This window comes from Egretta garzetta, unplaced genomic scaffold, assembly GCF_000687185.1.
Source record: "Egretta garzetta isolate BGI_Z169 unplaced genomic scaffold, ASM68718v1 scaffold210, whole genome shotgun sequence".
NCBI classification, from domain to species: domain Eukaryota; kingdom Metazoa; phylum Chordata; class Aves; order Pelecaniformes; family Ardeidae; genus Egretta; species Egretta garzetta.
The window spans coordinates 743,471-767,201 of NW_009258218.1; the positions used below are offsets into that span (position 1 = coordinate 743,471).

The 23,731-nt window shown below is 35.9% G+C and overlaps 1 protein-coding gene across 7 annotated transcripts in view; it reads right to left on the reverse strand.

The window, feature by feature from the left end:
* LOC104135121 (diacylglycerol kinase beta) overlaps window positions 1-23,731 on the reverse strand; it is a 324,024-nt gene that overhangs the window by 134,405 nt on the left and 165,888 nt on the right. For all 7 annotated transcript variants that reach the window (XM_035903305.1, XM_035903197.1, XM_035903424.1 and 4 more), the window contains one exon: window positions 6,572-6,636. In XM_035903305.1, the coding sequence (XP_035759198.1) occupies window positions 6,572-6,636 (65 nt within the window). The remainder of the gene's footprint in view (window positions 1-6,571; window positions 6,637-23,731) is intronic.

The following is a 23,731-nucleotide window of genomic DNA, read 5'->3' on the forward strand; positions in this document are numbered from 1 at the left end:
GATTTGAAGATTAATTGATCCAAAATGAAGTTTGAAGATCAGCTGCAAATTTACATTGTTAGTGTTTACTAATTCTGACCATAAAACATCGCTGCCCCCCCAACAAAGCAAGCAACATTTGATAAAAAAAAAATTGCATCACGATGCATTTTGTTCAGTGTGTGCTCATGAAAATCAGGGAAAATAACCTTATTTATTTGTATAGAAGTACCTGACCATACTTTATCAGCAAGCAATAAATAGCAAGCTGTAGTTTAGTAGTTTCGCTACAGTGTTTCTCATACCTATTATAGACTCCCTTCACAGGTGAATGTACTACAAATTCAAGCAGTCAGAAACCTTTTTCTATCATTGTGTTATTGTTATTTCAAATGGTTTGACTAAACAGTGGAGAGACCAAGATTTAATTCCTATATAGTTGTTTGCCTTTAACATATTGTTATAAAAGGCAGTAGTTTTAATTAATTAAAGAACATGTAGAACATCCAATAGGCACTCAATCCATAGGAAAGATTCAATTACCTACTTTAAGTAATGAAACATCATCTCCAATAAATTCCTTTACCAGCCTGACATCAGTTGAAGAAAATTAGATTTTATTGACCTTGGCCTATAGCATATGGATGGTCCTGTTGTGAATCAACGGTTTGCTACTTGTACAATGCATGCTGGGCCAATCCCTCTATATGATTGTGCAGCACGTTAAATAATCCCTTCTCCTAGACAATGCAATGATTTTCACCCTTTAACATGGCTATACATTTTACTTCACAATTTCTAAAGCACTGTTTCTTTAACAACTGGGTATCATTGCATGTGTTTAAAACACATAACCTTCCCAAGAAAGAAACATTCCCAATCTTGTCAATATTAATAGCACGTTTTTCAGTTATTTGTTCGTTTTTAAAAGTGCAGAATGGCATGTGGTTCACAACAACCCCCCCCAATGGAAGTGCCCAATAAACAGATAGCCCTTACCCTTACAACAGTACAAAACCTGGCCCCATTTTAGTCCTGCAGTAGTGAATTTGACAGCTGAGGACTCTTAGAACACAAACATAAATTCACGGCTCCGCTTAGGATCTGATACAGTGCACTGCTTTCAGACATGTACTTCGAAATCACAGGGGACGCTCAGGGCATAGGGATGTCTACTTAGAATATATTTTATACAGCACACTGCCTCTAGTCCTCAGGAGTCTGAACCTAAGGTTCCCCAACCACACCAGCCCCCCAGACAGCTGCTACAGAATAATGTTTAACAGAGTAAGAAGTCTCTCAAGCAGAGGGCCTTAGCCCATTATAACTTTCTAGAGAAATGATAAAAATGTGAAATCTTGTATCAGAGAGAGGTGCAGATACTGCAGATGCAGACTGCTGTCATTTTGCTCTGAAGACAACAGACATAGGTAGGCTGAATCAGCATTACATTCCAAGTACCTTCTTTTTTCCCATCTCAGTAAACTCAAGCATGCATTATACACTTCAGGCATTTTTTCTAAAGATGACATGTTTGAAGTCTGACAAAAGAACGCTGATTTTTTTTTTTTTTCTGTCTATAAACGTTATAACCAAGAGCTAGGCAGAGTAAGCCGTCTAACTACAAGCCATCTCTTGCTCATGTGAAAATACTGCACACCCTATGCTAAATATTTTCACCTTGTGTTGCTTCTGATGACTGCAGTTGCAGTAATACTGCCTGAGTTCAGAGGTGTTGTTCCCTGGAGTCTTATCCTTTTATGAAAAGAAACTTGTGGGTTCAGTGGGACAGGTAACAGATGTCTGCAATCTGGTCTCTCTGTGGGGCCAGTGTCTTCTTTTTAAGCATTCTCAGCTCAGTCACAACCAGGAAGGGAGAAGAGGTTGAAGGAAAGAGACTGAAATGTCTGCAATTCAGGTTAGGAATTTTGTGTTGATGATTAGTATATTCACTGCAAATAGGCAGTCGTGATTCAACCTACGAGGCTCCATCACTTAAGCTGAAAAACTGGAAGAATAATGACATTATGAAAATAGTTTTGTTCTATTCAAAATGAAACATTTTGATTTTTCAATTCAAAGCTAAAATAAGCCAGCTTTAAAACAAAGGCTAAGTACATCTGACAATGGAGCATTTTATTCACCCCAAGACAAATGATTTTGCTTTTAAACTGAGGTTGCCTTAGGCAAAAATAAGGAGAAAGGTTACACTGATCTTTTTTAATTTGTAGCATTCAGTCACCAAACTGGAACGAGCACTTGCTTTCAACAGCAAGTGATTTGGGGAATCTCCAATATTGAAGTGGAATAACCGTGTTCTGGCTTCTTCGCTGCCAGGTTAGATTAGAAATCTGTGTTTGCATGACAGGATGTTTTTCTTTTTTTCTTGAGGTCAGTCGAGATATGACACTATGATGACTACTTTGTATAGTGCACTACTCAAGATGGGACACACGGAAGAACTTGCTAAAGATTCATTTACCTGCCATTTCACCCACCTTTTCTTTCTGTGGCTTTTCCAGATTAAACCAGTGTCACATAACAGGTCAAAACAAAGCGTAAGTTCCTTTACTCGTACTCATTAAAAGAACACTTATTCTCTTGGACATCACTTGCACAAAGTAAATCAGTACACTCTACTACTTAAAAATTTCCTGACAGATTAAGTGCATAGCTACTGGCACAAAATAAAAGCATAATTAAACAAGCTGAAAGGGAATCTCAAAAGTACACGGTCAAGAATGTGATACAGATCAATTTGTTAGGAATAGGATCTTTTTCTATTTTAGGATTTCTTCTTCATAAAAGAGGAAAATAGACTGATGTTTGAAAATCTCAAAGATGATGTACTTAAGACTGTAAATGCAATTTGTAAATCCTACTTTAGTTTACTGAGACTAAGAAATAACTTTTATGCTACAGGGTGCCAGAGAGTCAAATTAGCATGCCTAATTTAACTGAATATTATTTTAGAATAGTTAATATCAACTTGAATTATTTTTGTTTAATGTATTCTTTTTTTCTCTGTGTATATTCCAGTCACATAACTCATACATCCGTTATTCCCAGCATCGAGTCTATGATGTTTATACAGATCTCCCTGCAGGTCATTTTGGCCTAACTGAATCGTTATTTCAGCAGCATGTCCTAGTTTAATGATACTGTTACTTGAAATGCTGCCTTTTGCAAGCTTTCTTCCCCCTGGGGTTAACTCAGCCCTTCCACACTGAAATCAGAAAAACTGACCCTACTCTTAAGCGGGAGATGCTGGCAAGTGAACCCTGCTTTCTCATGCACAGGGTACTCAGCGCTTCAGACCTGTAGAGTGGGTAATGTGACAGCTGAGATTCTGGGTTTTATGAACACATTTAAATCTTAATGCAATGTCAGTACTGGTTTCTGATAACGTGTGCTAATGATCTGAAGGTACGATTACTTAAAATGGCATATTAGGATTCATTTTTTGACAGAGGTGGGGATGCTGCTGTGTTCTTGCTTCCATTCTTTTCTATTTGACCATCACCAGAAGAAAAATTCTTCTCCTGCAGATCCATTTTTAGCAACAACTAATGAATATTTTAAAATCCCTGTTAGACATTTATCCTGAACCTTATTTGGAAAACAATATGGAGTCATTCTACATTGCAGCTTACAAGTATAACATTTTTAAGTGATTAAGGTATATATTAAGCATTTTTCAGTGAAATTTAAGCTTCTGAACCCAGAAGACTCTTTTGACAAAGGGACTTGATTTCAATTTAATAAGAATCCGAAATAAACAGGTGCTTCACTGAAAAGAAATTTCACAAGGTAGCTGCTAAGTAATTTGAAGATTTAAGAAACAACAGATAATGTGGATTTTAAAATCATTAGTATTTACACGTACTTAACCTGAGATTTTCCAAAGAGCTAAATGTTTAATTATCTGTAGGCCATTTAGAAATCCACACCTTATTTCTATTTTGAGTAAGTCAGTAATACTAAATCTTTGTCTCCAGTATCTATGGACAGTTCGAAAACGTGTCAGAGTTCCTACTAGCCACCTGCTTCCAAAGCATTCTACAATATTGGCTAGTAGAAATTTAAAAGTCCTTTCAAGCCTTGTGATATGCTCTCATCTTCATTTTGAGAAGGGAAGCAAACACAGAAAGACTCTGCTTTCACACAAAAGTACAATATGTCAGGAGTTTCCCTGCTGGTATGCTCTAATTACATGTGAAACTTGGGACCAGTGTCAAGGAACGTCCTCAGGAATTTGAGGATCATTACCAGGATTTAAAGCAAAAGATTCTCCAACCCCAAACTTAACCTAACTTACATCACTGAAGCAAATACAACACTTTTGGGTTTCAGAAGACCTCTGCACACAGCATAAACTTAAAGTTTCTCTTCAGTGAGGAAACTTTTTACATATTCATTTTCAGAGTAGAACTTCAGTTCAAGGACCTGCTTTAAAAACCTGAATGATAGCTGCGGGAGCTCAAAACCTCAGAAAATCAGGCAAGAGAAAACTAACATAAAACCACAAAAGAATTGATTTTTTAAATCACGGGAGATATTCACGTGTAACAATGTAGAATTTTTAAATGAGTAAGCACTATTAACTATGGAGCCCACTATGAATCTGACTTGACCTGGACTCGCTGATCTTAAATCATTTAGATTGCATAGAAAATTCCACACTGGTGAATAAAGTCTTGTGGTTTAGCAGACATCTAAAAAAGGGTTTTATTTTCACACACTGCAGGAAAACGCTGCTGCAAGATATTATGGAGTGTTGCCACATGCAAATAACTGTTAGTGGAACAAACTATTTGTGAACTAACATAATTTGGAAAATTGTATTCGACAAAAATAGAAATCCGCATCTTTTTCTCTCTACAGAAAAGAAAGAACATTTTAAAACATCAGTCTCTATTACAATACTTTGCTCAAGTCTTTACATTCTTTTTTAGAAATGCAAAATCTTTCTGAATAGTCTTTCAACACCCTGAGAATCATTGCTTTTTTCAAGTTCTTTCAATATCGCAGTACCAAAGCACGTAGGGACTGGAACTATATATTTTTGTAATTAATTTCCTTAAGATAATGTTAGAAACATCAGGTTCCTTAAAATATAGATGAATTTCAAGGTGAGTCTGCTAGCAGATGTTATTAATGACATATGATTTATTGTGACATGAAATCTGATCTGAAACTCATGTTATTAGCTGAGCTTTTTATAAATTATAATTGCCAACTGCTGAAAATATGCAGAAAGACCACTGATAAACTAGCTTCATCTTCAGGGCCTAGAATATCTGCATTTGCTAAATGTCCAATATCTCTAGTCCTGCTAAATGAGTATAATACATTGAGATGTGCAGATCAGGCATGAGTTCAGATCTTTTCATAGTACAATTCTTCCAGAAGGAGAAACATTGAAGGTAGGAAGAGGTCATACAAAATAAATGTTTACTGTGGAACTTACTTAAAAAGAAACATACACTCGGGGTCATCGTATGACATTGCATAGATACTAAACAGATTGAGTATTTAAGAAAAAAGCCCCCATCTTTGGCTGCTAAATGTAAAATTTATACTTTCAGTGTGAAAACAGTAAGAAGTTGATAATATTCAAAGAAATTCAAACATCATTCTGTACAGCTCTAAGATGACAGCACAAACAGCATATTTTATCATCCTAAGGTCTATGAAGATTTGCATCTACACAAGACTTTCCAGATCACTCCCATGGAAAACTAAAGAAAGTCTACGGGTAGGCTCACAATGACAAAACATTTGTGTTATTCATTATTTCTAGATATTCCCCATTTATTCCCAATAACTTCATATCTTACTTTCCCCATATGCCTTTAAAAGTTAATTAAAGTTTCTAAAATGTTGCTTTTACCCATCACAACCTATGTGCTAAATTACCTAAATAAGAAGAGACAAACATAAGCATTGCATTATGAATATTATCTACTCAACAAACCAGATATTGAAAGAAGGTGAATTAACAGTACATGTTGTAATACATTTTTAATCTCCAGAATAGCTGAGATAACATTGCAAATTCAAAAAGCAACACAAGGAACAGATGCAAAGTCTCATTCCTGACTTTTTTACATATCCAAAGCTGTTTAATGATAAACGCATTTATGTGTAAAATGGCATTCACTTGCCCTTACTAAGAGTATATATGGAAGAGCCCCCTGTCAATGTACCAGTGTGCGTGTGGGAATGAAACATAAGGATCACCATCTGCAGCTGTCTAATAAGTGTTCTTCAGTGCCTAATGGCAAAGTGTCAATTCAGGGATCCTCAGATACCACAATGCATCATCTTGTCCATGCTAGTCTTACAAGTCAAACATTTCGCATGTGAGAACAGTTTATTTATAATGCTATTCATTTCAGTTGAAATACCAGATATAAAACAGTTACGCTACAAGCAGTCTGGGAGCATATACTTAATATAAAATGCACCAATTTCCTCTCTTTTATAAGAATCAATATTTTAAAGGATGTGCAAAATTTAACCCCTCACGGAACATACCTTAACAACATGGAAAAAATCTTTTCATATGCAAATATTTTTAGAATCTTACCTACTGTTGAACTTCTCTGGATGTTTTTCTCTCATGATATGGAATCTGTGGGCGATTGAAGCATCCTAACAGGAAAAAGAAAACCATAAATCTATTGTGACAGGAAAACTACAAACCAGAAGACCAAAACTGTAAACAAGGCATATTGTTTGTATGGCGCTTTGTGAACTGTCATTTCCAACATGAGCAATACTCTTATCAATTATAGAATCTTACAGGTATGCTGTTCCAAGAATGGGATCCATCTGAACTTAAAAAATTATTACACTTCTTAGTCTCCATTATTCCTTTTTACAAATCAGACATGATAGTTACGTTTACTGAACAGTATCTTCCACTTCTGTACAACAAAGATCATCCAGATCTGGTGAAGGTTACAATAAGGCCATTCATACATTTCTCTCACGTTGGAATACTAAATAAAGTCTATGAAACCTATTCCTTTAGTATAGGTGAGTGATAGATTCAGCAGAATTACTTTATATGCATATAGCTTGATGTTTGCGTATGGCCATTCAATAGCTTTCTCTGAAATTTTGTAGAAGATGGGAATAAATGCCAGGAGATGCCCCATTTTCTATATGTCAGGGTATGAAATCATGTAGGGGCACAACTAGATTTTTAATATAAAAAAAGAGACTTGTTAATTAAATATACTTTATCAAAATATTTTAAAATGTAAATGATGCTAACAATACACTTAAATAATGTGTATGTGAAATGAAAGCTGTATGAAATACTTATATGTGTATAACATGTTAAGAGGAATCAAACCATTACGGTGGTGGGAGTTGCTGAAAACAATATTTGCAACTGATATGCAGGAGACAGCAAATAGAGAAATCCATTTGGATCGTGGTTTTATAATTATATCTTAAAATGCTGCATATATAGGAATATAAATATAAGAAGAGTTAGTTCAGTTACTAAGAAATTTAAATTAATTCCAGTTTCCATGTAAATAAAGTTTGACAAAACCTACAAATAAAACTATCACTATAATCAGCTACCATGTATACGAAAAAAATACATTATTTATCAGCTTAGAAGATTATGGAAATCTAAAAGCTAAGAATTTTAGAGAATTATTAAATTCACTATGAAGTCTATATCTAGCAACATTTTAAATTATTTGCAAACTATGAGAATTAGCATTGGGGAGGGGGAAACAAAATTAAATACTTTACTTGAATGTTATCATATTTCTGATTCCATTTTGATATTACTATTTTGTTTAAAGTAATTTTTATTTAACCCAATCAATGTTAATATAAATCTCAAATAAGCAAGCATTTTGTGCAATTATATAGGTAGCCACTAACATATAGGCTGTAACACTATGACTATGATAATTTTTTATTCACTAGAATCTTAAGCAGGGCACCCTCTGGAGAACAGACTGGTCCAACCTTCAGGCTTGGTTTACTGGCTTGTGGGTTATTTTATGCACGCTCTACCTACATAAGGATGTAGCATAGCAGAGAATTTTTAGGCAAAACTTGTGATCACCGATCAAATAAAATAATTTAGTAGCACCATTGAAATATTCACTTTTATTCATGATCTTATTATGTAGTTTCTAAAGATGTATATAGTTTGTTGCTTTATGCACATCACTTCATTATTTATTTATTTTTCTAACATCTTTAAGAATGGAATTGCCATTTAACATTTTACTGTCCTATAAGTAGATGACAGCAAAACCCCCCTAGTGAATGAATTGGTGTTAGTCATAAAATGCTTTATTGTTCTGTCCTGTCATCCAAACTGTCACCTGCAACTTTCAGGGCTATATTCTCAAACTGCACTCATCATTACTTTGAATTTATTTTTATGTGCAATTTTATTAGGCAAATATCCACAAGTATCCAGGTGATCCCACAGTTCTTGGAGACGGATGAAATAAAGCTGACAGTAAACCCTGAGACATCACACTTCTAAACAAAGCCTGCCAGCTGAACTAAAATAATAACTCTGTTAACTTTAGAAAGACCCATCATTCATACTTTATCCTACATTAGATGTGCCAACATTAGAAAAGTGTATTTGTTAGCCCGTTCTATATGAAGAAGAAATAAAAGGACTACTGTTGTGGTTAACTGTTAAACTTTCTACACGCTGAAGCAAAAGAAAAAGACAGACCCAAGACAAAATGAATAAAGGAGTGGTAGCATATTTGACAGAAACTAGGAAACACTAATCAAGGACTAACTGTCTAATGAATGAAATGAAAAGGCTAATGGGCTTACTCATGCATAACAAATGCAAGGCACAAACAAGCTAGGGATCAATGCCCACTGCAGATGGCAAACAGGCAGTTGTTTCCATGCAAGGTTGATTTGATCAAAATTTTCCCCTGCCTGAACATTTTCTGACTCCAAAACGGATCAACTAACTTAATGAGCCGAGAGGTAAAAGAAGTAATTCACAAAGCTAATTTTGACGAGCGCAACGCAAGACAGGCACTTGTCAGACCAATTTCATACAAAAACTGTTGAAAGGCTATTTTTATTAATGGAGACTGCAAACCAGAGTAGTAGCTGCACACAGATAAGTTCAGAAGTAGGGGAGCTGCTACGGCTTTCTTTAGTTTATACTGCCCAACTGCCCTTTTCAACCCTTAACCGAGTCCTGCGTACAGAGTCCTTAAGATTCCGTAGCACAGGGACCTCTTCCCAACCATAACTCCATGCTGTAGGAAAATCTGAAACCAGCCCACGCTGGTTGCATGTTAGCAAAATAATCCTTTCCTCTAGTGGAAAAAAAAGAAAAGAGAAAAAAAAGAAAAACTACACTGAGTTTTCTGGTTTTGAAATGTCCATCAACTTTTATTTGTTAAGATAGTAGCATACAGACTAGTATAAATAAATAAAACAACCGGAAGAATTGAAAGTAGCAGGAACCTGAGAGTGAGTAGGAATGCAAGTTCTGTTTCCTAAGAGCTACAGGAGTTACCAGATGCCACCCCGGAATCCTGAGGAACAACCATTATCAGTTTTGTATTTCTGGATGAGGAGAGCAGAGGGTCCTTCATTGTGAGCTGTTTCAGCTACATTTGAAATAAGATTCATTTGAGCAGACTTCATTCAGCCATTTCAAAAAGAGGCATCTAGCCTAGCCTATTTAGAGCATACAACTGTTGTTGGACCAATGGAGAATTAATTTCTTTTTTGTGTCACAAACTATATTAAAATCACCTAATTAAACTATACTGAGAAACAGAGCAATATCCACACGCATGGTAAGTCGAATATTGTTTGCATATTGTTGCTTTAATATGCTGACCTTTCCTGGTACCTGATATTGTGGATGGTCAGAAAATATGAGAAATTATTTTTGTATTTGATAATAAAACTGATGTAAAAGCAAAAACCCAGGAGTCAGTAAAGCAAACTCACATGCTTCATGATATTACCTAGCAAGGTAACAAGTGAAGAGGCTTTTTTAGAAAGGTCATTTGACAGTCAGATACTGGTCTATAATTAATATCACCTGTGGGCATTCTGTATTAATTTTTATTAATAAATTGATAGGGATGCTAGCCTGCAATACAATTTTCCAGCAGTACTATACCGGAATCTAAGTATTTTCTATTTTTAAAAGTAACACACCATAAGTGCACACAAACATGCCTAAAATTTGAGCTTTATTATTAATAATAACCTGAGGAGACACAACACTGTCAGGCCTGTTGCAAGGTGAAAGGACGAGGAAGGTCTTATGGGATCACTGTAATATGAAACGAGCACCTTTCGCTACACCCATGCTTCAGTCAGAAAGCTCATTTTATACCTAAAGCATTGTAATATTTTTCATCAAAGCATCCAAGAGTGGAGATTTTTTCCAGGAATACTTTGCATCAGAATCAATGCTGGTGTGCAAAATAATGCTGAATACAGAGCATTTAGAAACAGAACCAACAAACTAATTAGACAATTTTGTGTTTTGGAGAATATTATATGAATAATTAGAGTTCTACGCTACTACTCTAAAATACTTCATTTCTTTTTTAAGACATACAGTATTTTTCAGTCATTTACCTGTCATAGGCAATTTATGACAATAACCTAGACGGTGATAATTTCTCTGAACTTTCACTTCACAGTATCACAAATCTAATCTGAAAAAAAACCTACCACACCTTGTTCTCTTTTATATGCCTCCCTAGTTTAGATGGTTTCCACTCACTGCTGCAGCATTTTGAAAGTAGAGATGAAGGAATGGGTGTTTGAAGAACACAAGATGCAGTTTATCCCAGTTTAAATTCTACAAAATTGTAAATTGACTCTTAAAAAATGTACATCTATATCTCCCAAATATTCAACCTGGGCATATGCGTGATGAACATGAAGACATATACACATATATACACCCTTAATTTGAACCTGTTCAGAGTCTGAAGTAGCTGGACTATCCTTATATCTCACTCAGGTTTGTTTTAAATCCTGACAGTGAAGATAAGATAGAGAACAGACAGAGCATATCTGAATCTACTCCTAGGAAATGGAAAAAATATTTTAATTGAACTAGGACATTTCTCAAAGTGACCTGCCAAGAAGAAAAGAAGCTTAAGTTGCTACACCTCTTTAATACCTTATGATTGACTTACACACATATATATTCATCTTTTTAATGGGTATTAGCATTACCGGAAAGCAATCTGAAGCAGTCTTTTCAGAGGAGTAACCTTATACATTGTGAATAACCTTATAGAAAGATTAATGCATTTAATATATGTCTATCTATAAGCTTGCTGTGATTAAAATTTCCATTAAATAATAATTTTTATGCTGGTGAACAAACAAATGACCAATGTGCATCTTCTTTGGATACAAATGGTCTGATTATTTTTTTCTAAGATGCTTCTTTAATTAAGGCTTAATGGATCCACAAGGCTAGGAAGCTTAAGGGATAATTCAGCAACCTGTAATCTTTGGATCAGAATGCAAATCTAACCTGAACAACCAGTTAGCTCACATCAGTTATTGATATGGAATAGCACAGATGTACAAAAAATATTATTGAAAATCGATTAAGAAGTTTGCTGCAGTGGCTTAAGACTAAAAATTATTTTCTAGATAAACAAACATTCTTACAAGTATGTATTCCACTTTCTGCACATACACACAAAAAGCCAGAACCATAGTTACATCCTTTCTTTTTAATATTTCCCACCCCATAATAATCAACAGCCTCAGATAGGCAAATAATATGTCTAGTATTGAACCATTCAATGATCCAAGTCTACAAAAAGGTATTCGAGAAGCTTCAGGTCCTGCCTTGTTTGAATCAAGCCCTCATTTCATATTTGACAACCAGGTATTTTTGATTAAATTACACACATTAACCTGAGAGACAATGTAAGAAATATTAAAAAAAAAATTCATTAATACTTTAGTTTTTGGTGAAGCACTAGTTACTATAGTCGTCTTAGCTTCTACTGATATTCTGAGCCAGTGTATCTGCGAAAGGTGATAATGTGAGGTCAGAGCAAGAAGAGATTTCAAGCTCTTTTTGATACAGCTTTACTAAAAGATAACAATAATTCACTTTCCTAAGAAAAAAAATGAGAAAAAAAAATCTGAGAAACTTGTGTTCCTGGTTTTCCAAGACAAACACAGAAACTGTCAAGATAATGCTGTTCATTTTGTCACTGATACTCTTGACAGCCAGCCCTGTGATGGTCATGTTTAAATACATTTCAACTGTACATGTATTACTAAATCAAATGACAGTTCATATGTTAAATACTCGTTTAAACAGGTAATATTTCTAAAGCCAGAATGAAACATCAGTAACCACAGTATTTATAAATGACAGGCAAAAGACCAGAGGATGGTATATCTGGAAATTGTAACAAAATATTTGGAACAGGCCTTCAAATGTAAGCAAATTCCCTCTCCCTTTCCATTTGAAGTCAGATGTCTGTTGAGTTTCTGACACTATATATAATTTGGTACTGGAAATGTTTCACACAGATACAAAGTGGAATCCATTTTGCAGGAAAAGATGCGTTTGTGAAAAAAAAAACAAAAAACCACCCCCACCCCCCCATGTTCTTCCTATCAATAACTCTATAATATACAACTAGTGGACATGTACATAAAGTCACTCATCAGAATTTACTATCAAGCAGTTCATATTAGGGTGACCACATGTCCCAGCTGTGTAGGGACCAGTCCTGTAAGACAAGCTTTTGTACCAGTATTTCAAGGACTTGGAGGAGCTATTTCAGTTTTCAGGAACTGGAACTAAATTTCTATGTATCTATATTTTTAAGTCACTAATCAAATTCAAGGACCATCAAAGAAGACTGGGAGATAAGGCGGTTAGGTTTGAGAAGATGACTAGAACAAACTGTGCCCCATGACTCAATATGATGCAGAGGACAGGCACCCTGTAAAATGAGCTCCGATGAGGATACACTGTGTTACTGAGCACATCTTCCTTTCTTTATATTTGGTCACCCTAAATTTACTGTAACTAGAGAAGGGTTCTTCTAGACCCATGCTGAGTGTTTATGTGGTCACTAAAAAGAGAAGAAGAAAAGTGATCACATGGCAATTAGCCAACATAGCCATATATTGAGTGTATTAAATATCTTGTATATTAAAAAGATCTCTGTGGTAAACCTTTAGTAGCATTTCTGATAACTGCTGATGAAGAACTATGTTGAAACTGACCCAAATTATTCTGCACAATGAGTTTGAGCACAACACTATCAAGGACACATTTCAGACTGAAAGTCAATATAAGCAATGCAATACCATGCAATTGGCTGTTACTTTAGCTCTTCTTCAGAAACACACAGCAACAGCTCACAGGTATCTTCAGTAAAAAGCACAGAAACAAAATTTTGGATATTTTCATTTTAAGCTTTGATTAAATTGGCTTTAGATTAGTACTCTCAGGGGTTAAATTTAGGCCCTTAATTTAGGTGCCTAAACTGGCAGGATGATCTCTCTATCCTCCCAATATGCTCAACAGTAAGAGCAAAGCTCTTTGGAAAGGTTCTTCCAAAAACACATAGGCAAGTTTCTGTTCTGAATCGTTGTTTGGAAATCTTTTGTTATTAAGCATACAAGAAACTGAGCACATCTAGCTTCTTAACTTTACGAGTCTAAGCCTGAAATACAAGAGTTTGAGCTGTCCTCTGAAATATTCACTGGGGTTCAAGCCAAATCTTGTATCGCCATCCGTTTTATATGCTCATTATTTGCTTGATAGGGATAAAATAATAAATGTTCACCTGACTTCTCCTTAGCAGCTTCCCATAACTTGTTAGTCAAAGCCTTGGCAACAGAGCCTTATAATTTTAATACATATTTATTTTATACATTTGTTTCCATAGCAGATATTTATTTTTATAAGATGTATGCAAACCACTGAAATATCTCTCACTGATTTACAGTCTGAAAGAATATTTTTCTCTTAACTGAAAAAGGTCACCGTTTTCCTCATTCATTATGTTTTCAATTTGAAATTTAAATTTTTGCATGAGAATATTATTTATTATCTTCCCTATTGCACAAAAAAATATTGATTTATAAAAAACCCCAACATACTCATAGGTTAGGGCTAGCTGTTAGATTATTTAGCTGCAGATGTTCTTTATCCACTGATTAACGACAAATTTTTTAAGATCATCTCCCTCGCATCTTTTATACAGCCTCTTTGCTCTTATAGTCCTAAAAGCAACTTTCTTGACTTTTGCTCAATATCTGCCCTTGTTCTTGTGTTGCATTGATCAAAATATTTTCTGAATCCTTCTACTTTATTTTCTTGGTTTTGTCTTCACCTATGTTATCTCCAACTAAGCAGACACACAGCTACCAGACACAGGTTTTCTTCATTTCAGACTTTCATCTTAAAGTGTTTTTCATTTGTGTCAAGCTTCTTCCTTGGAAAGATTTTAGGATCACCCTGTTCACCTCTTCTAATTGCATTATCATTGACATTCTTCACTATCTTCTCCATTTGATTTGTGGTAAACAAGCCAAACTTCTGGGTTCTTTTTTGTCCTCTGTGTATGTTCCACATTATTTGACAAGCAGCTCTTTATCGCCAACACCAACTCTCTCCCTTTCAGAAATTTCTCCCAGAATCTTCTTCCAGAACTTCTCTCTCCGACCTAATTTTCCAGGATCAGTATTAGTCCCCTTTTCTTCTATTCCACCTCCCATTTTTTCCCTGAGCTGATAAATTCACCAGAACTTGTCTGCGCTGCAGCAGAAGGAGAGCCCCTGCCAATATGACTGGCCTGCATATTCCAATTGAATATGTCCCATGATGAAGTGATGAGTTCAGAGAGTCTGAGGATGACTAAGATATTTGTTCAATGTATTCAGCATGTGTCATGTCTAAGCAAACACCTTCCTCAGACTTATTCTTTCCACCATCTCCAATTCTACCTGCGTCATAAAGCAAGTCATTCTGATGTGAGATCCACAGAATCATAGAACCGTTTAGGTTGGAAAAAAAACCTTTAAGATCATCAAGTCCAACCGTTAACCTAACATTGCCATCCCATCACTAAACCATGTCCCTAAGCACCTCGTCTACCCATCTTTTAAATACCACCAGGGATGGGGACTCGATCACTTCCCTGGGCAGCCCGTTCCAATGCTTGACAACCCTTTCATTGAAAAAATTTTTCCTAATGTCTAACCTAAACCTGCCCTGGCGCAACTTCAGACCATTTCCCCTCGTCCTATCGCCTGTTACCAGGGAGAAGAGACCGAGCCCCACCTTGCTACAGCCTCCTGTCAGGGAGGCTCCACCTACCAACAATATACTGACATAGAGGCCTTTTTTTTTATTTGGGATTTCACTTCCCCACACACCAAATACTGTTCAATTGATACTGTTTGCACAATTACTATATTAATTTCCCCTCTTGCTTTTGCTGCTTAGTTTTTCCTTCATATATTTTACTTCTGTAGCCTACTATTTAAAGACTTGCTGCAGAACAAGCTCTGTTTTCTCTCATGGAATTCAGGACTGCCTAGGCTCAAATGCTGTTGGTGCAGAAGCACAGTTAACTCAAGCGTATTTTTTATGTTGCCAATCTTTCATGCAGTATTAATCCTACCTACACCATAAACTTCTTGTTAAGTGAGCAGCTGCACAATACTCCAATGTAGAAAGAAAAGCAAGTCCTCACTGCCAAATACCTATGTAACTTCTAAATGACTATGTATCAAGGCCATGGAAGTGCCTGTACCGAGGGCAAACTCTTTTATCCACAGTTTGAGTGGGTGATGGTTGAAAAAATGTTTTGTCCTCTGGCCATCAGTTCTTGCCATCATTTGGTGATATGTCTTGGCTTGTTGTCCAGGGCAAAATGTATAAGCTTCCTAGTTCCCACACAGGCTTCTACGGAGGTTCCTTCAAGCTTCCTTCTTACTTTCTCCTCCACTGATCTAGGCCACATCCTTGTATCAGTAAGCACTTGGGATCCAGTTCAGACCTCAAGGGTCTGTCAAAGTAGGACATAGCTGTAGGAAGGTAACAGCAGCAAGTGCAGAGCATTCTTGCAGGCCCTGGGTAACACTGTCTTTGTGGCGGAAGAGTGAGAGGTAACCTACTCTTTTCAGGTGTTTAAGCATGCTAAGTATATGTACAGCCTTTGAGGGCTTTTGAAGAAGTAGAAGAGTCTAATGGAAGTACCTACACATGGCCCGGTTCTCCTTAGTGCTCACAGCTAATGCAAAAGAGCCGGACTGCCTTACAGCAAAGTGAGATTAAAAAAAGGGAAAATGGCAGAAAAGTTTTGCATTAAACTGAGGCAAACGCATTTAACAGGTAGTTTGAAAATAAATAGGCAACTGAGGAAGCCTCCAAGAATTATAAGCTACTCATGCTAAGCCTACCTCCACCAGAGAGGTTTCTCTGGGTATCTGAAAGGATACTGCAGAAATAGTATGAAATTAAACTGTTCATAAAGGCATTAGACTGAACAGATCAGACCCTAGCAGATCATCTTGATCACACACTGGCTTTACTGATACTACTGCTCGAAATTGTAACTTTAAAGGTGAATGCATGCTAGTCTTCAAACACAGTGTAAATGGCCAGACTCCCATCTGGAGTGCAAAACCCAATCAAATCCTATATGGCAATGACCAATATTTCCATAAAAAATAATGGGCTAATATTCTCCGAAATATGCCTGCTATCCCAAAAACTTAACATAAGCCTGCTATCCCAAAAACTTAATGTAATTAGTTCATATAAACATTATGAACATTAGTTCATGTATCATATAAACAGTGTTTGATATCACTTGCTCTCAAGTTAAACAAAGTCAAGGCTCTGCAGTAATGCTTATCTGAAATACAAACTAGACTAAAAGTATGGAACTAGGTATCATCTGAGCACTTAGGGACTGAAAAAGATACTCTGTATGAATAATAAGATTCTGTATTAAAAGAAAACCAACATAAAACATGCTATGGCTTGTAGAATAAAAAGCCTTTTCTGAGCATAGAAATTGGATTTATGGCTAAATGTTCAAATATGTCCAAATATGAATGTGTGTTCATGGTAGGTATAGTCATAGAGTCATAGAATGGTTTTAGTTGGAAGGGACCTTAAAGATCATCTAGTTCCAAACCCACTGTCATGGGCAGGGATACCTTCCACTAGACCAGGTTTTTCAAAGCCTTATCCAGCCTGGCCTTGAACACTTCCAGGGAAGGGAAAGTAAAATTTTACAAAATTGATTCACATATATTTTCCTCCTGAAACAAATCAAGTTGTCTCTATAGCTGCTTTGACTAAATAATTTAGGTATGTAAAACATTTTACAGAGATGATCTACCCAGCGTATGGCACACAGAGGTTATACAGTACCTATTTTTGTAGTCTCTGGACATTAAAAATCTTTGAGCATAAATATATTTATTCCACAGAGAGGTTCTATTACGTGGTATAAAGGCAATAAGTCACAAGTTATTATCAGAATGTTGATATTTAGAGACAACAAAAGACTGCCCTTTATTGCACCCAGCTCACTAATATTTAAGAACTGTAAACATATTTTAACAAAATTAACATAGTTAAAATTGGCTTCAGCTGAAAAGGAAAAGAACACCCAGCAACTTTAGAAACTACCAATTCTGTATTGCACTAACGGTTTATGCAATACTACTTCCCCATTAAGCAATCTCACAGCAAAATAAAAAATTCCGTTCTTGATGTGGTCAGAAACCCTGGAAACTGCACTAAAGCCCTTTATTATGACTTCACACATACAGAATTTTGAACCCAAGAAACCAAAATGTCCGAACTGCTTAAGAAGTGCTTCACTGATCCTTCAGGGAGGACTAGAGAAATATTTATGTTGCCTTTCACATGCCATAAACCCAAGTTTGCAGAAGACTGGTGAAAAAGTCTAGAGAAGCGTATGATGACTGGAACTGAGAAATTCCTTAAATTTTCTCGCAAAAAAATTCCCCCTCCCAAGTGTGCACTTGCATAATGCTTTTTGCTTAACCATCTGGACAGGCTCAGTGCGTCATCGTTGTTTAGCAACTTACGGCTTTCATGGTAGCTTTGAATATATTATACCAGTATCCTATTCTCAGCCTCAAATTGTTTGGGAGGATTCTATAACCACATAAAAACTCCTTGCATAAGTCCCATTTACTCAGGATTTCCAACACAGATGAGGTTTTCCAGCAGGCTAAGTTGTTTACACTAAATACTGGGGTACAATTCCCCAAATTAATTATCTAGTTTACAGAGTTACACCCCAAACTATCAGTGCAGAAGCAGGAATAAGCAGAGTGAGAAAATAAACTCTTTAGTTTCTTTCTTCTCTGATGCCAGTATCCATTAAAATAATGCTCTTGGTTTGAAATAAGCCATAAAATATGCAGCCACATATATGCAAGAGAGGTACTGTAAGTATGCAGAAATGGCAAACTACACTTTTATATCCATGTATAGAACATGGTCAAAGACAGGTCCATAAAATTTCACTGCAAACAACTTGAATGGGACAGTTTCTCTGAACTCCAGGCCAGACAGTTATGATATAAACTTATATTACCGATGGAGAACCACACTGTTTTCTGATCACAATAATTCCATTTGCTTCAGGAGCCAGAAGTTCTAAATAAATCTTTAGTCTAAATGAAAGCATACTCAAATCACCCTTCAACTTTTCACCTTAAAAAACAACAATGCAGTAGGCTGAAAGCTTCTCCTAGATTTTTATAAATTTGCAAATCAAAGAGCACCTGTTTGTAAAGTGCTGCTTTGCTCAGCTACTTAAATAATGTAATCAATACAAAATGACAAGCTAGTATTCCTAAATTTGCTGCACAGTAAGCACACTCGTCTTGCCACTGTTTGTAATAAGTAATCCTTGTAATTATAGCGAAGACAAATGTAGTTAATATTAACTTTTATTCAAGCATAAATATCACATCCACATGACATCAGAAGTTGTCTAGGAGTAAGAATGTTTTAATGGTTATAACTATTTTGTGTAATGCTAGCGTTAATAACGGCAATGTAAATCAGTTAAATTCTACTTTTACTAGTGGTTTAGTTTTGCTAATGAACAACCAAAACCTACAAAAACTTATGCAATTTAAAGATCAGTGCAAACAAAACATTTCCAAACTTTTCGAAAAGTCCGAGACCAGAATTTAATTTTTCTTTTAGTTTCAGCTATGTACATTGTATTCAAAGCCATTCCCTATCCAGATGCATGAAATATACTATTGAGACACTCCTTTAAGGACAACTTGGAACATAACAGACATTTCTTTCTGACAAAATGGAAGTTGCACCTTGAGCTGCCACGACTTTCCAAAGAAATGAATCCATGTCAACATTCCCCAAAGGAGCATTTCATTATGGCCTTCGTTTATACATTATCTGTGACAAAAACACCGTTTCTGAAATAAGAAGCATTTTTTGCCCTTAGTCTTCTTTCATAAAAATACTTACACTGTTCGAAATTACTAAAGTATCATCTAGAGCAATTTCACTGTTATTGCACAAATTGTAAATTATGCTTTCTGAATTATGGATGGAATTTTTAAAAGGCTTCCATTTTTATAGTCTTTTGAAAGGACAATGAAATCTATAAAAAACCAAGATTACAATTTCAGCATTTAAAATCTACACAAAGTAATTCAAACAAATGTTATGACATTTAAGATAATGAAACCCTTCATTTATGCCAATGTGTCCTACTTCACATATAAGGAGTCAGAACAGATGTCCAAATACTGTAATGCCAGAAGAAAGTTAGGACATATCTTGATTAATACTCTCAGAGCAGCCCGTGGTGTCTCTTTAAAACTGGCATGCGTTACTTCAAAACATCTATTCAAAATCCATTCTAGGAAACACAGCTAGACAAAGTGTTCCCAAGACAAAAGGAAAACAATAAAGCTCTCTATAACCCTTTTAGCAATGTAAGCTGCATATTATCGACAGACCATTCATTGCAATCAACAAATGATTAATTGCAAATTTGTTGCTAAATTGACCACGAAAAAGACAAGCTTCAGGGTACTGTTAAAGAGGAAAAACTTATGTTAAAAATGATTGGAGACTTTTTGTAGTGAATTAATTCTAATCGATACTCTTGTTGACTACATAGTGGAATAATGACTTCCTTAAATAGCGTATGTACCCATTATTGTAGACATTCAAATTAATATTTAACCTAATGCCTTGCTGTTTTTCTCCTTTTGAAACAGCATTTTTCTAATTTCACCTTTAAGAACTACAGTCTACTATCAACTGCAACATAAAACAGATTTTTGCAACGTCTAACATCAATCATCTTGGGAGGCATAATATGCAAGTAACAAACATTTCTAATATAAAAGTAATGATGTTCATTTAGACTATTTACATGAAATTCTTCTTGTATATGCCTCTTGGCATGGATGAAATATTAGATGCCTTTAAGCATATCTACCTTACAAACTTCTGACAACTCTGCAGTCTTTCAGTTTCGTGCGAAGGTGTGATTTCAGACTTTCCTGACTGTGCCATTTTCCTCCTATTGTAGATGCAGCCATATAACTAAAAGTTCATGTTTTAATGATACAGATAATTTCATTCCTGTGATAGTTAATGTACTACTGCAAAACAGATAGGGTTTGTTGCTTTTTTTTAGGGTTGGTTTTTGGATTTGAGGTTTTTTTTGGCATGCCGATGTTATCTCAAAAAGTGCTTTGCTTCTTGTGTTTGATCAAGACTGGTTCTCAAATTTTTGTTCAAGAAAAACATTGCCATCAATTTATAAACACTGCTATTCATAAAGAAATCATTAAATGATTCAAATATATTCACAACTAAGGCCCAACTTACAGTTTGGACTATGAATGGACTGATGCTTATGCTTAAAAGTCTCTCAATTAAAATTTTTTAGGAAGTAAGTTTCTTATAAATGTGGTGTAGGCTGAACTGCAGAGCTGAACTTTTTCTGTTCTTTTGTGTTTTTCATTGTAATATTACAGAAGCATTTTGTTAAGAGAATCTATTGAATAGGTTATACTATGGCTTGTGGGATGTTTTATGAGGGGGGAGGGTGGGGGAGGAGGGAAGAAATTTTTTTTCCAGGCACTAGAAATATTTTTCTTCTACTTCACAGCTACTCCTGCAACTTATGTATGAAAAATATATATATCAAAGGAACAAATGTGAAAATATTCAAGTTTCTCTGACTCCAAAGCAAATGATAAATTTGCTAAAAATGCAGAGACAGACAAGCTAAGGAAACAGCTCAGAGCTGAAAGTCAAGCTGTTGACAAACTGATATCAGTTTTTAAGTGTCTATGCAGGACAAATTTTGTACTCATTAAGATTTCTCCTTTAAAGATCTCTGAAATACTGTTTTCTTTGAGGAACTTAGATTACATAAAGAATACGCAGTACCTGGCTTTCAGATTCTTACCCCAAGATTAGAATCCAAACCCCAGGCCTATACCCAAAGCTTTATATAACTAGGCACTTCAAAGCTTGACTCAATATCTGGTATATTTTATGAGTCAAATATATCTGGCCATACCACTATGTCCTCTTCACCGGAGCCTTCAGCAAAGTTCCTCCACTCACTCAGTATCCAGAGACCTTCAAGGAGGTACTAATGCCGATTCTTTAAAAGAGTTTAGCAGAGCTTATAGAATAACTCCATCTAATCCAGTCTCTTGTTTCCTTTGAGGGTTAAAAGTGGATTCTTGAGGCAAAATTTAGAAAGGCAAGCATGAAGGGATACTTCCTCAAAATACTCTCTCAGCCTCCAAAATTTTTTTGGCTCAGAAACTGGGATGACAGAAACCTCCTGAATTTCAACAAAAGCAAATGCAAAGGCTTGCATCTGGGATGGACTAATGAAACAATACAAGCTGGTGCTGACTGCCTGGGAAGCAGATCTGCAGAAAGGATCCAGGGGCAGTAAGTTGAACATGAGTTACCAGTGCACCCTTCCAGCAAAGAAGACCAATAGAGTCCTGGGCTCTATCAGCAAGAGCATATCCACCATGCACAGGGCAGCATTCCCCTCTGTTCAGCACTTGTGAAAGCATATTTGGAGTACTGCCCAGTCTTGAGCTCCCCATTACTAGAAAGACATGGACATACTAGAACATGTCCAGCAGAGGACCATCAAGCTGCTCAGGGGCTGCAGCACATGCCCCTTGAGTAGAGGCTGAAAGCAACTAGTCCAGCCTCAAAGCAAGCTGCTAATCAAGACTTTATCGCTGTCTACAGCATCACAGGATGCAGAAAAGACAGTGAGACTGTTGTCAGAGGTACACAGTGATAGGATGAAAGGAAAAAAGACACAAGTCAAACCCTGCCCAGACAGGTTGTGGAATCTCCATGCTTGGAGGTGTTCAAGACGCAGTTAGAGAAGTCTCTGAGGAAACTTATCTGATTAGACTTGCTTTGATTAGCAGGTTGGTCTAGAGGATCTCCAGAGGATCCTTCTAATCTGAATTATTCTCTGAGAGACAGAGGCTTCTGTTGAATAGTCCTTACTGAATGCCTCTTCCATGAATTTCATGGTGTCTTGAACCCATGGACTGCAAGCATCTTTGGAGTTCTGCAGTTTACATACTGTATAGAGAAATGCTTCCCTTTGTTTGCCTTGAAGCTGGAACCTGATAGCTTCATTTAATGCCTTTCAGTTTTTATACTAGAAGAAATAGCAAACATAAATTTACCTCCCACCCTCTCCTCCTCACTCATTATTATATAGATCCTACCATCTTTGATGCATTTTCTATACTGAAGAATCTTAGCCTAAGTAACTGTTCTCCATATGGAAGCTATTTCATATCTTTGATCATTCTTCTTGCCTTTCATTAGATCTTGTTTCATTTTGATAACAACATTTGTGAAATGAGAGGACCAAAACTGTACACACTAATTCAAGAGGTAGGCACACCTCAGGCATAATAGTAAGCTGGTTTTTTCTTTATTACTTTCCTAGAAATAGAACAGTGCTGCTGCTGCAACCTTTTATAAAATAAGCTAGAGTATGAAACAGTCACCCAAGAAACAGAAGACCCAGTTTCAGGAATATACTCAGATATTTATGGTTGAAGTCCTTGCTATATGTACAAACCAGTGCTGAGGCCTCTGTATTCACCTTTCTCACTCTGTACCATTCTGCATTTTAAAAATACCCATGGTCATAGGTAGAAAGGTTCCTCAGGGATATTGTCTCTAGCAGTTAAATACTATTCATTACAACAGTTAAGGGTTGGGTTTTTTTCATAAACCTGTATTGTCGAAGAACAGAAGTTCTTCCTGCAAACAAGAGACACCAATAATGTATTCTCAAAACTTTAATACAAAACACAATAAAATGTTGTTTTCTTAACTAAGAAATTAGGAATTATAGGATAGGGCTGTGTCTGTAACCCAAAGCGCAAATGTTCTGTCTACTTTTCATTAAATAGATATAAAAAGCTATAACATCGCACAAAAAAAATAAAACATTCATATGACAAAGTAGCCCCCATTTGGTATAATAATGATTTTAAACTTAGCCTTTAAACTGTATCTTAATAAAGAATCTTTTTTGTAGGTTTTTTTTTTTTTTTTAATAGGAGTCCTTTGTAATTCTGATACGTAAACCAAAAAACTGACATGCTATGTGAATTGAGTAGCCTCTTTGGA